The sequence below is a fragment of the Brienomyrus brachyistius genome, chromosome 20 (assembly GCF_023856365.1).
Source record: "Brienomyrus brachyistius isolate T26 chromosome 20, BBRACH_0.4, whole genome shotgun sequence".
NCBI lineage: Eukaryota > Metazoa > Chordata > Actinopteri > Osteoglossiformes > Mormyridae > Brienomyrus > Brienomyrus brachyistius.
This window is the reverse complement of record NC_064552.1, coordinates 14988662-15002626: the sequence shown is the minus strand read 5'-3', so window position 1 is coordinate 15002626 and position 13965 is coordinate 14988662. Positions and strand designations below refer to the sequence as shown.

Genomic DNA, 13965 nt, shown 5'->3' with positions numbered 1-13965 from the left:
TAGTTAGGCTCTATATTTGTCACCAATCAGAGAACATAAAAGACAGCTGTACACCCAAGCTATTCTAGATGACCGGTATCCCCTGGCTATACCAAAAGCCGAAAACACCCATTTGTTTTTCGACATCCCTTTAATGCCTCTTCATTGGGTTTCCAGGCACCCTGGATCTGCCACAAAGAGCCAGTTATAACAGAGCCCCCACAAATAGAGCCACTTGTGCTTTGGAAAGCTGGTTGCAAAATAAATGGCAAAGAAGGAATTACTTGGAGGGGTTGAAATGATTGCCGAACAAAGGTCAGCTTTATGCTGTGTCAACATAAGGTCCCCATATAGAGTCAACTATGATGGGGCTACTTACATGAAAGTATACTGAACAAAGTAATAGATATGCCTCACAAAATGAAAATCAAGGATCTTCAGAACATCTTCAGTCCGACCTCCAGGGATGAGACATTTGGCTTCATGTTGGTGTTCATGAAACCATTATTTAATTTATTTTATCATTATCATTTTGGAACATGGTCCAAGATTTATGCTCCGATGTGTCTCTGAGCGACGGCCTTGAGATACAATTGGTTTTCAAATGATAAACTTGCCATAAATACCAGATTTGCAAAGCGTGAGACAAACACTTCTTATGTTGATCTAACTACAGAGATGCGGATACTGTCAGTCCAACCCAGTTAGTTTGCTTTGACTTGTAACCATCATTCCTCTTTGGCAAAAGTTTACCCACTTTTGACATTAGACATGATTTTCGTGGCTGCACCCCTTGAAACGTTAAAACAGTGCGTTTTGCAAGCAAAGCACCTGCAATTTGATTACCGACACTTTGGCATCTTTGCAACCGTTAGTCAACTTGCATCACTTTCAAAACTCACAAATGAAACTGCTGTCAGACCACTTTTATAGGCGAGTCCTACTGCTAATTGGCATTCGCTCCAATATGACTCACCTTTGTAGCTGCTGTGATTTTGATTTATCTTCAAAGTTAAATTCCTCTTTCATGTGCTGTTATTTGGTCTACCCCATGTATTTACGTAAAATTACTGGCCACTTCATTAGGAAACCCTACATAGTACCATGTAGGACCCACTTTTGCCTCCAGAATCACTTTAAGAGTGACAAGCTATGCATTCGGAAATGCCTTTTCAGAAACCAGAAATCTTTCATTCTTGGACCAAGGGCGTTCCCGTAAACGCCGAGTCTGGCCATTCCAGTCCTGATGTCTCTTAACAAGGTGTTTTCTGTGACAAATGCCAGTGACTGATTTTTTTTTTTCCTATCACACTGATATCTTATTTATAGACAATGTGGTACATGAAAATTCCACATGGGTGGCTGTTTGAGATGCTAGAATCACCAATCACACCATGCTTAAAATCCCTCAGATCACAGCTAATGCTTAGTCAAGCAGTAACGATCCTTGGGATAATTAAGATTGGAAATGGTGTAAACATGCCTTCAGTCACTCAGACTTATTTTCTTCAGGGAAAACAGTACTTTGGTAGAAAGTTTGACCTTCATGTAAGAATGAAGAGCCAGAATATATCACGCAAGTACACATATACGGCCAGATAGAATTTAAATTCTCCAATTGAGATATACCAGGTTCTGTCCGGTCCAGTTATGTTCTAACCACTTGTTCCATCCACTCACCGCAGTAATCAGTCAACACGCAACAATAGCAGATGTACAGGACCAGTTAAGTTTATTTTCAGTCATTAAACATATCCATTGCCCTCATTGTTGTCAAACAGGAGCTCAAGATTCACCATTCTGTCATCCGTCGTTATTTTTTTCACCAAACCCATCAAATGATAACGAGGAAGCGACCAATGAAAGTGTTCTTTTCGCAATTCTTAAAAAAATAATATAGATCAGTGCAATAACATTGATACAAGTCAGAAATGATACGATTGAAATGCATGTCACGTGGTAAAAAAATGGAACATTATAATGTACACAAAATTCAGTTAATGTAACTAGTACACACTATAGACAAACAAATTTGTGGTAGTAAACAGTAGTAAACAATGTAAACCGTAAAAATCCATTAAAAAAAAAACAGCAAAAGTTCATTTCATTTGCTACCATTCCAGTTTTATCCCAATATAATCTTATAAGTAAAAGCAAAGGTGTAAAAATAGTTGATGTTAGAAATACTTACTTTTGGGAAGATTATTTTGGAATTATGGATTATTTTGTCAGAAAATGCTGTTTAATGAAATTATTCTTCAGTTATCCATTTTGTATTGAACGCTGAGCTTGTTCCTATCTCTCTGTAGTGCTTTTTGTTAACATTTTATCGTAAAAAGGGCCTCTGTTGCTGACATACAAGGACTTTCCCAGAGAAAACCAGCACGGGGAACGTGAAGCGAATAACCGAGCTGAACGGTGCACGATGCATCTTAATTAGGACCCTGCTACGCACCACTGTATAATCCAGTTTAAACACTGCTCCACCAAACAGCTTGTAGCTATTGGGAAAGACCTCACCCTACGTAGTATTTAAAATCGCAGCAAATACTGGCCCGAAGCCCATTCAACCAGCCCCTTTAAGGTTTCCATGACGATTCATTAAATCCTACACTACTATCAGGACAAACGTAAGTATAGGGAAGTCATACCATGTTTTTGATAGAACAAATAGCTACTTCATTATAGGCTAAATACTTTACTGCTATGGGTCATGATTGCTCTCACTTTTTAATTAACATCTGTACACTGTTATCGAACTCAAGATTAAAAATTGTGCCGAACACATCCAAGAAGCTATTCTACTTGTTAAAGCACAAAATACGTACACAATTAAAATGACACCAAAGATAGTAGCAATTTCTCCTTATTTAAATGAGGTGATCACAGTCTTGAGTGCTTCAAATCTTAATATAATTTAATGGCACATCTATGCATTTTATTTAGCTACCTTTCTTAAGTGATTCTATACCAATAGAGAAATGCAGAGTGCATGAATGTGGCCAGTGATCATGCACATAAAAAAATAAAATAAAATGCACGGCTTAAGGTACAGTAGTTTGAAGACCATCTCTAATTGACCAATGGAACAGAAGCAGCTCGTCACCTGTTGGATAAATGAGCAAGGTCTTAAAGAACCTTTAATTTCATTAATACTGGTCTTTCCACATTTCCAGCAGAGGACAATAGGAATTCCACTATTTCCCCAAGTGTCAGAAGAATAAATGAGAATAAAAAATAGACCTAGCCTCTTCAATTTCACGTGGATGATGGATTAGGCATAGAAGATGAGTTCGGGTATCTGTCCCCCCTGTACACCTGTTCCATTGGTACTATCCGAAGAACATTGAAACTGAAAAGTTACCTTCCCGCACTGAACCTCTGTCATCCCCTCCTGTCCAAAGTAGCTAAGCTCATTCCCATCCAACACAACGCTGGCGGTGTAGAAGGTGTCTGGCTCGATTTGTACCGGATACTCGAACCATACCGGGAACGTGCTGCTGGACCCATCTGAAAAGTACTTGCTCAAGTTCTGGCCCAGCAGAACCCCCTGGCGCTTCAGCTCAATCTTAGCGCTGTATTCTGCAGAGCCGCAACTAGAGCCGTAGAGGCCAAAGCCGGCGATAAAGACCCGTTTGTCGACGGCAAACTGGATGCTGTCGCACCGTCCACGGTAACGCCACTGGTTGCTGCGGTAGGCGCAGGACTGGAAACGGTGGCAACGCTGAGGCACCAGGCCTTTCCTGGGCTGGCTGACGAACTGCAGATCTGGTTTCTTGGCGGCTGTGTACCAGAGGAAGATGTCATTGGTCTCATTGAGGGTCAGCACGCCAGATTGGGCGGCACCATTGGCGAAGTCATCCAGCGTCATGGCGGGGATGCGAATCAGGTAGATGGCATCTCCCAGGACCTTGCGCTTATTCTCGATAGTCGGGGGCAGCTCCTGCCGTTGGCACTCGGCCTCGGCCCAGTTCAGCGCCGCCTCAAATACCACGATCTCCTTGGCGTTGAGGGTCTCTCTCCTGAGGATGCACTCCAGGGTCTGAGAGTCGATGTCGCAGAAGCCCTCGGACTTGAGGGCCAGCTCGGCCTGCGCGTCGATCACCTCCCAGCACCGCTGGGTCAGGTCAGGCTCCTCGAACAGGCAGCTCTGCGACAGCAGCACACACGCGTTCTTAGCGCTCAGGCTGGTCTCCAGGAAGTTGACGCAGGCCCGCGCCAGGTGAGGGACGATGTATTTCTTGGCGGCATACAGGGTCGCCAGCACTGTGTCCGCGCAAAGGTCTATCTCGTCGCAATAAATGTACCTGCGGGCAAAGAAATTCATTCCAGTACCAGTAAAAGAAAGTTTCACTGCATGCAAGACCTGTAATAACTACAATCAAATTGCTTAAAAACATGGAAAAACTGACAAATCAAATCAAAAACTGTTATACTTAAATTCTACTTTAATCGAAAGCATAAATTTTTAATTGCAGCTATCAGTTACCAAGTTATTCTGGTTATGGTTAAGTGTGTTTGTGTTCGGGGGTGGGGGGGGGGGGGTGCTGGGTTGGTCCGGAAGTCTGTTCTAGGCAGGATGAGGCACAAAGCAGAGGTACATCCTGGAACACGAGTCCATCAAAGGGCACAAACACATACGGGAACTATGAGGAATTTAGAGACACCAACTGCTACCTGCAGGTCTCCTGACTGCGGGAAGGAATTTGAATCCCCAGGAGGAAACACAGCGAGAACATGTATACGAAGATCGGAGGCAGGAACCCCCAACTCTGACGCAGTAAGGCGACAGTGCTACCCATAGAGCCACCATGCTGCTCAGCGTAAGACACATAGATTTATGTCTGAAGACGTTTCGTACGGCATGGGGGAAATTTAACGTCAACGCTGGCTCTTCATCAGACAGATACGCCAAGAACACAAACTAAAACGTAAGAAGCTACCTAATTAAATCACACTGTACCATTAAGTTACGTAGCTGGTGCAGAGTCACTGCTATGATATTGCTGGTATTTAATGGGCACGTTCATAGGATTAATCATTTAAGGAGCAGCAGCAGACGGTCCTTATTACAGCAACAGCAAATTTCCTGTTGCGCTGTTGTGCTCATATTAGCTACTGTGTGGACATTATATTTATGCAAATCTCACCCGGCTTCATGTGCTTGGTAAACAGTCATTATTCGACAGGAATTGTAACCCCCTAATTTAATATTAATAAATGGTATTCCCACCCCCCCAGCCTGTCTGAAATGTTTTATTAGACGCAATTGTTTTGCCGTTTCTAAGCTGTACCACGCCGCCCCGGAGATAGCTTCCTCCAGAAGCCTTTGGTTGCTTCTCGCTTTTCAGCACAGAAAAATAGGCCACTTCTGAGACAGGAAAAAGCGATGCTGGTTATGAGGGACGTGCAGGCCAACGTAGACGACGCTAAAGGAGGGTTATCATGAGAGCGACTCTAAAGCAAAGTCCGCAAATGAACAGCTTTCTGATAAAGAGTCGTCAGCATCGTGTTTAACGAGACGTCGTCAAGGAGAACAGACCCTAAACAATGATAACATAACAATGGGGATTTTACAGGCTCCTGCTGGCCTTGACTGCGAGTAGCAGTTACTGCTACACAGTAAAACATGGAGAAATAAAAATCTACCTGTCAACGAAGAATCAGCAAACCAGTAAAATATATTCTGGGTACGCAATTTAAACTGTTGCTGGTGAAATTCTGTACTATCATGAGACGCTCCATCTCTGTACAAATGTCTGTACACATTCTCAAATAAAACTACTATTATTATTATTATTCAAAATTAACCCTGCAGTACATTAATAAAATACAGAAGTTGTCCATACTGCAAATCAAATTACAAACAAACATTTAGTTTCAAAACAGCCCATATCCACAGCACAATCGGTATCACGGTTTCCCACCCATGTTAATGACACGTTTACGGAATAATAACAAGTAATAAAGTCAGGCTTGACTCCAGTCACCAATTATTCCTACAACATCAAAAGCGTTTTTGTCATAGTTGTGGTCTAGTTAGCATGCACTGTTGCAACAAATCCTCTCCTGGAGAAGAGGGTTTATTTTTGAATTCAACAGTCACGATTTTACTTGATTACTCTTACTCTGGATGAGCTCAAGGGTGGGCGGGGGGGGGGGGGGGGGGGGGGGGGGGGGGGGGGGGACTCCCATACAGCAAGTATTTTATAAAAGAGGTCGAAATTGAACCATGTGTACACAAAAGGCATGCGCACAAACGAGCCCTACTTCAGCATGGCCAAGAAGGAGGAAGGCTCCACGTCTGGGATTCTGATCTCGTCCTGGTCTTCTGCTAGCTCACCGTAAAACATGGCGTGGAACACAGAGCTCCCAACGGCCAGGACGTACTTCAGGGAAAAAACGGAGAGTGAGTGAGTGAGCGAGCAGAGGACAGTTAAGATGACACCCAAGGGCATGCTGAGGCACTGAATGGCTTGATTAGAACATGAAGGGAGGGGTTTCACTTAGTAATAACAGCAGACATTCCCAGCCTTTCATTCCTGCAATTATTTCTCATCCTCCAGTCCATATACAAACCTACAAAATATTTAGTAGTACTCGTTATGTGACTGTGGGGCGGGGGATAGGAACTCTGTCGGATAACACAGCAATACCTTCTGAGCTCCATTCATAAATCAGATCCCTAACAGACCCACAAACATCCTCACATGGTTTGGTTCAGTTTTACAGTTCTGTATGAATCACGCTTCCCAAAATGGGGAAAGGTGTTTATACACAGAAGGAACATTACAAGGACACAAGGGTTTAAGTACAGATAAACCGAAAATGAAGCAGAAGGAAGTATAAGCAATATCAGCTGTTATTGATTCACATGTTTTTACCGTAACGTCTAAATTAACACTGACAGCAGAATGTTGCCTGGGGCAAACTGCGGAAAATAAGAGATTATTCATTCTATAACTCACGATGAAGATAATCGTTAAGTATGGGTACTCAACATCCCACTGCTACTTTCTCCCATAACATCGGAAACATGCTTCTTCCGTTCCAGCTTCTAAGAAGAAGCGGAACCGGACGCTGCATGTTTATGGGCTCACCCTGTGTCCTGGCAGCCGCTGCGTACCTCCAGGTGGACCCACGACAAAGTGAACATCTGCCATCAGCTCATTGTTAAACATCACAGAGTTCCTGCAGAAAGAAAAGCACATCACGCCACATTAGCCAGACCTGAAACGACTCTCTGAAACAGACTCTAGGCGGAGAGTCCTGGTAACCTGTGTGTCACCCCACTCCTACGATCAGGGCCCCCTTTCCGATAAGATCCTGCTATTAGTTATTCCATATGCACCCCCAAATAAAAGCAACCACTGACTTTTAACCATTTCAAACACCCTTTTCAAATATAATATGCAGTAGAGCAGGGAATACCGTGTGTGAACATGCATGTATCGCAAAACATTTCCCCCTTAGGGTCTAACGCGCAACCATATACCCTCTAAAAAATGGTTTGAGGGGATAGTAAGTAACGCACAAAATAAAGAAGTTTCTCAGCATAAAACTTTACGTTTGTTCCCCACTTAAGTTGGTTACACTTAACATCTGAAAAATACTAAGTAATTGTAACTTCTGAAAGCGAGTTTAAACTGCATAGAGGCTTTGGCTGCTTCTCTACTGCCCCAGCTACCGCAGGCTCTGATTGGTACTTTCCCTTGTCCATCGACTTCCCATCAAGCACCAGTACCAAAAGTTCAAGAATTTGGCATGATGTGCCAAATCAATTTTTCGGTACTGTTTCGGTGCTTTGGAATGGGACCTGAAACACTTTCTCAGGGTGGGACTTATGCAAACAGACGGCCCCTGAAACACAATATTGCCAAATCAGAAAACAAAATTAAAAAAAAATTAATAAAAAGTAATCATAATGGATGCATGGACAAATGAAAAAACAAAGCTGTAAAAATTGCAATTGCAATCTGGTCGGAAAAGAACAGATGGAACAAGATCAGGATGGCATGACAGGAAACACAGTACTAGGACAACACAGTATTATTTTGTCGTAATAAATATTGGGTATTTCTAGCGCAAAAAAAAAGGAGTTTGACAAATTTCTCACAAACCTGAGGGAGTGATTTAAACAGCTAGGATGAAAATGACTATGATTATCTCGGAGAACGCATGCAGCACTCATGCCAAACCAGTGGAGGTAAATTTATATTTTAGCTAAACTCTATGCGCTATAATTTCCATACTGAATTTAAAGACAGAAAAAGCATGAGCATATTGTAAATGACTAGTGATGCAACAAATACATACGCATAACATGCGGCGTTAGTTTCAGTATCACACAGTCCTGCCCTATAATTCTGTAGCGCCAATGAGGTACGCTGATCATGCTGGGATATTGTATATAGCTCATTATTTTGTTAATATTCGTTCTTTTTCCCAACAGTCCAATGTGTTTGCCCATGTCTTACGTGACCCCTGTCCGATCGTCGTATATCTTTAGCGTTGTATAAATTACCCACCGTGTGTGTACATTACAGTTCATTGTCAGACCCCCCTGCATTTCTGGGTTGCATGTGCCTTGGGGTTTATTGAGCATCTGTATTAGTTGTGCGAAGAACTCAATAAAAAAACCTCGACCTTTCCTGAAAGCTGGTCTTCTAGTTATTCAGCCCCAGTACAGTTTATTTTTGTTTTAGATCATGATAAACCAACACCTTCTGGTACCAGAAATGCGGTGGACTTAATGAAGAACAAAATAAAGACAGTAGAACAAGAAGTTTTAATAATGAGGACATACATCTCTACAACATTTGAATGGATGTTAAGTTGTTTGGAAGTAAAGGCAGATAAATATTTCAATAAAGTTACATCCAAGTCGGTCTAATCTAACAAATAATTCATATAGTTTACTCAATAATTGAAACCAGAATTTTTTTAAAAAGCATGCAAATTTTTTCTTAAAAAAAAAATTTAAAAATGAAGTTGAGCCAACAATTTTTTTTTTTTGAGTGTAGACAATAATATATTTTTGTCCATTTCCACGTCTATCTGACTAACTGTTTCCTGAAAATATGAGCCCAGACACACAGAAAGACCAGCAACCTCACAAATGATTCAGTGCGAACGGAGACGCAGGCTAACGGTTCTGTGGTGGGCGAGACCAACTGCGACTGACAGACATCACGTGGCTAATCACGAACCTGACACACTTTAATCTGTTAATACTGACACTGCATTTGTAAGACGCCAGCCAGGCTCTGTGGAGGCAAGTCCACCATTCCTAAGCACTCTACACCCATAGAAGTGTTCTTACGAAAAATAAATATTAACACATGCAGAAGAATTTCATTTGTCTGATGCTCAAAACTTGAGGCATTGATTCCAACAAACAGAAAGTGCTGTACTGCTGTAACAGGGAAAAAAAATGATGTCAGGCTATTGTCTTAAAAAAAAAAAAAAAAAAAAAAAAAGCGATATATCAAAGCTTTTTAGAAGAGGACACCATCAAAGCCAGAGCACCATAATAACTACAAAACCGCTGAGTAAAATGCTCAGGAGAGCTGGGTAAACAGGCTGCGACGTTCTGGAGGTACAACAAAGGCAGGAGCACATCTGCTTTGCCACTATGGGGCTTCCCTTCGGAAAAAAAAAAGCACAAATATTTACCCAGAAGCCGGACTGCGCAGCACGCACTGACATCTCGTGCCTACACCCCCACCCCACCCCCTTGCCCCCCCAATCCCGTGCCTCAATGAGGCCGCTCTGCAACTCGTGCGCTGCGGCGGCACAAGAGCGTACCTGCACAGGGTGGGATATCCAGGACCAACCAGTGAACCCTGAGATCAATCAGAGGGACGCTTCCCAAACAGCATAAGTTCTTAGGAAGTCGGCATCAACCGATGAACACAGGATTTTTTATTCATTTTTAATTTTTTTTTTTTAAAGAGTGAACTTGTCCTGCAGTTACATAACAGTATAACACATGCAAAACAGCACCGCAGAACAGAACGCTGCCCGTGCACCTGTCCACATCCCAGAATTTCCAACTGAGCCCGACTGAGGCGTCCCACCGGGCACTCGCTCAGAACCCAGAAATGGAAGCTCACCTACCTTTCCCGTATGGTGGGGAACTGGCCCTGCCAGTTACAGCTCTGGACCGTGTTGTTGTTATTCAGGTTCTGCTGCTGGTACTGCTGGACCGTGTCTGCTGTCGTTGGCTTCTTGCCGGGAAAGATCTCCGCAGCCATCTTCTTCTTTTTCTTGGTCTTCAAGGTGATGATCTCATAGCAGACCGGTGGCAGGTCCGAGTGACTCGGGTTCCCCTTTTTGGCACCTTTGCTTGACCTGATCTTCACCGACTCTGGAAGCATCAAGAAGAAAGTCAGACATTTCATGTTCCTTCCCTTGGCATCGACCATGAGTGTGTTTCCCTGCCTATAGCAGTGGCGGGTCAAGAGGAGAAGAAACTCAGAGGAAGTACAAGTCCGACGGGATGGCAAGCGCAGGCCGGTGGTAAAGCTGCCAGATCCTTCCCGTGATTTAGCCAATTCTGGTACCCTGACTTCCTCTCGTCTTCCTCTTCCTCACAGCTAGATCTGCGCAGCCGATTCTGAGCTTCTCCTTTCAAGTTTGATCCGGTGCATGACGGCCTACTTTGCTCTCCATTACTGCAAGTTGCTAAAATGGATCAATCGCCCGCTCGCCCGCTCTCTTTCCCCTCTGCCTCCCTCTCTTCTCTCTCTCTCTCTCTCGCTCACTCGCTCGCTCTCCTGACAGACCTAGATTTAGTGCTGCTGCATTGACGCTGGCAGCCCTACTTTTGCAGGGATACAGTTCCCAGGGACCCAGCCAGAGGCGGCTGCCTCGGTCAGTCGGCGATGGGGCTTGTTTCGCTGATTGCCCGAGTTGAATGAATAGTCACACTAGAGACTGTAAACCTCCGTGCGTGAATCCAGCCATCCGCTGAAGGCGAGCCAATGGCTGAGGGCGAGCCTTATTATTGGCCGCAATCACACTTTGATCCACCAACTAGAATATGTAAAGCTTTTCAATTAAAGTGGCAGCCCTCCCCCAACGCTTAAGTACTACTGACTTTAGCATTTACATATATTCAAGTGACAGATGGCAAGATTTTTAAATAAATACAGGAATAAATATTTTTAATAATGAATGGAACTGTCCAAAAACAGTAATTTAGCACATTTGGGAGAGGGGGGGGCGCTTCCATGTATTTGCTGATAACTAGTACTGGTGACATGTAAGGAGGACTTGCGAAAAGAATCGTTATGCAACTGACAATATACACGAGCTATAAACAGAATACATTACCAGGTGAATGACTCACACTACACACGCGGAAAGAACTAGAAAAGAATAGTTAAATATGCGAGATTGGCGATACACAACCCCGTCAGTTAAACAGCAGTTCAAAAGAAACCCACAGCACATTAACAAAGAGATGCATATTAATTAGCAAATTATTGTGCTGATTTTATGGGACTTTTCACATCTGCAGAATGTCTGGATGCGTTTGAGGAACAAAATATTGTGCCATTTCAGATTTTATCACTGTTTCGAGAAGGCTCTCAGTACAGTGATAACTGTAATTTATGATATAAGGCATCCAGAAAACACAGCACTAAAGTGAGATCAGTACCAAGGGATGGAACAGAAACCGGCTCCAAAGCCTGTAAATGCAAGGAGCACATCTGCTTTCTACAGCAGACAGAGCAGATTCCTGTATCTTGTTAGGGTCAAAGTCACTGTCTGCCTCAGGAAAAACTGGGCATACAGCGTAGGACACTCGACCTGAGGGGCAGATACACCGGGACAGCCAGGAACACACAGGTGAAACATTAACAGCATGCAAATTCTCACGCTGTATCATAACCCCCGGGCAAAATAATGAAAAAGCTGGGCCCGGCAGACCACTCAAAGAAAATCACATAAAGTTTAAATATGGAATCAGGCAATTTATTGTAAACAAATCGTTTAACATCTTGACACTCAAAGCAGTTTAGCTCTAGACACGCAATTGACCAATATGCTACAAATAGAAAAAAAGCCGTTCCAATCAAATGACAGAGATCCAAAAGAACGAGGGTTATCAATAAAAGATTAAATGATATTGCATTTAAAAATTGTCATTCTGTATTGAAAGCAGCAATCAAGAGAAACATTTTTATTATTGTTTTAAACAAAAAAAAAACACTGGTTTTAATATGTACTTTCGTGTATCAATGAGATATATATCTTTAATTCGTCAATGACGGAGGAGGCGCGCTGGCGAATTATTTACTCCGGTTAAATTCTACGAGTGTCGGCAGCTGCTGTTGTAAATAAAGCCGTAGGACGCGCCGCTTCCCAAAACTCAATCTCCCGACATCCTCCTAACCAGGGCAGCGGGCCGCTTCCACGACTCGGGAAAGGAAAAACATTTTCTAAAATCAATCTCGTCCATTTCGAAATATATCAAAGCGTATATAATTAATGTCTCATCAGTAGTACTTTTTCAAAAATACCACCGTACACACTTCCCAAGCAACGTCCCATTGATACATACATACCCCCTCGAGTTTCTTAAATGGTTCGCTCCGCGTATTACATTATGATATAGTAACTGGTTTAATATGTCTTGAAATGCAGAATAGCATTTATTAATGTGTGGATACTTGTTTTGTTACACTGCAGGCTATGAAAAACCCCGACTATCTACAAATCCCCAGAAACGCCTGGTTCTGTTGCTTAGCTATCACGTTAACCAGGATTTTCCCGTCGGCCAACCTTCACAATGAAAGCTAGAGTATCAACACGTAAAACGCTCCTCAACATGTCAACTGCCGCCTATCACCTACGTTAGAAAATGCATTAGATACGTTAAATAAATGAAGCGTAGGGAGAAACAGGGAAATGCTGGTACCGGCGTGTACCGCCGGAGCATCGATCGCAGATTAACCGGCCAGCTACTTACCAATGGAGAGTTACTGACGGCGATACGCCCCGGTAATTAAACCGCATAGTTAAACAACTGTTTAGCTACTGAAAGCAAAGCAGGAAATGCATCGGGGCTAGTTTAACCATACAATCAAACTGGAAGCGCAAAACCGGCCAATGCGACGCTGAATATGGCACAAATAAGAGCGCAACGCCGAGAGCGAAACGAAGCGCGTCTAAAAAGTTACTGGCGATCTCGCGTCCTCCAAACAGGAAAGTTTACTTGCCTGGTATATTTTCAACACTAGCCAAGCTCCCCCTATTGTTTGGGGGGGAAAAGGATAAGGTCTGGACTCTTCCGCCATAATAAAAACCGAGGTTCAAATTGATCTGTCTTCATATAGTATTAGCAATGCGCTTCTTTAGTAATGGCCATGGGTAATAACACTAGTCTCACATATGAAGTTTGAGATTAAAGAAAAAAATGGGATACAGGCTATAAAATAAACACACACACAAAAAAAGAAGTAGTTTTAAGAATGGAGACGGCTCTTTTTGATTTCATCTATCTGATTTTTTAAAAAATTATTATTATTTGTTTCATTTGTAAATACTAAAGCTGAAGAATGTGTGACCCCAGGCTTTCTCTGTGTTAGGATTTTACATAATTTAACGTTTGTGGGGGTTTCATCTGTATATTAAAATTTGTGTCTCCAAACTGTCTTTTTGGTGTGATGGTGTATGGAAGTGTGAGAGAGTGTTTGCCTTGTGATGGACTGGCCTGTTCACAGTGTCCCCTGCCCTGTGTCCTTTGGGACACACACTGTGCCCAGCGTGACCCTGTATTGGATAAGCAGTTGTGTTTTTTGTCGTTTTTTTAAAAATGATTATTGTTATTTTTCTTATGGTACATCAGAGGCTACCAAAGGATCCTGGGTTAAGCTACTATGTAGCGAAGGGAGTATGAATCTGCAGTGCTATATTTCAGGCAGTCAGGCTGGACATCTTAAAATCAGAAACATATTGTATTTTTACCTGTTGAAA

General features: G+C 42.7%; 1 protein-coding gene across 3 annotated transcripts; it reads right to left on the bottom strand.

Annotated features, from left to right (window-relative positions):
- Positions 1–1707: 1707 nt before the first annotated feature.
- Positions 1708–13349, bottom strand: LOC125715802 (BTB/POZ domain-containing protein 3-like). Of its 3 annotated transcripts, none has more exons than XM_048987751.1 (5): positions 13209–13349; positions 10099–10348; positions 7080–7170; positions 6250–6368; positions 1708–4286 (listed from the first exon to the last, which is right to left on the bottom strand). In XM_048987751.1, exons 2-5 carry the CDS (start codon positions 10233–10235, stop codon positions 3254–3256), a joined length of 1380 nt encoding a protein of 459 aa, XP_048843708.1. In that variant the 5' UTR covers positions 10236–10348; positions 13209–13349; the 3' UTR covers positions 1708–3253. The 3 variants fall into 3 exon arrangements, with proteins under 3 accessions (XP_048843708.1, XP_048843707.1, XP_048843706.1); XM_048987750.1 differs by lacking the exon at positions 13209–13349 and adding an exon at positions 12959–13198; XM_048987749.1 differs by lacking the exon at positions 13209–13349 and having other exon boundaries at positions 10099–12952.
- Positions 13350–13965: the final 616 nt, after the last annotated feature.

Bases quoted from the DNA above. Each gene is read 5' to 3' on its own strand.
- LOC125715802 (XM_048987749.1), bottom strand. From the start codon at position 10,406: ATGGTCGATGCCAAGGGAAGGAACATGAAATGTCTGACTTTCTTCTTG. The intron at 7,171-10,098 runs GTAGGTGAGCTT...TTCTTTCTGCAG, and splicing joins TTCCCCACCATACGGGAAAG to GAACTCTGTGATGTTTAACA. The intron at 6,369-7,079 runs GTGAGCCCATAA...TTTTCCCTGAAG, and splicing joins AGCGGCTGCCAGGACACAGG to TACGTCCTGGCCGTTGGGAG.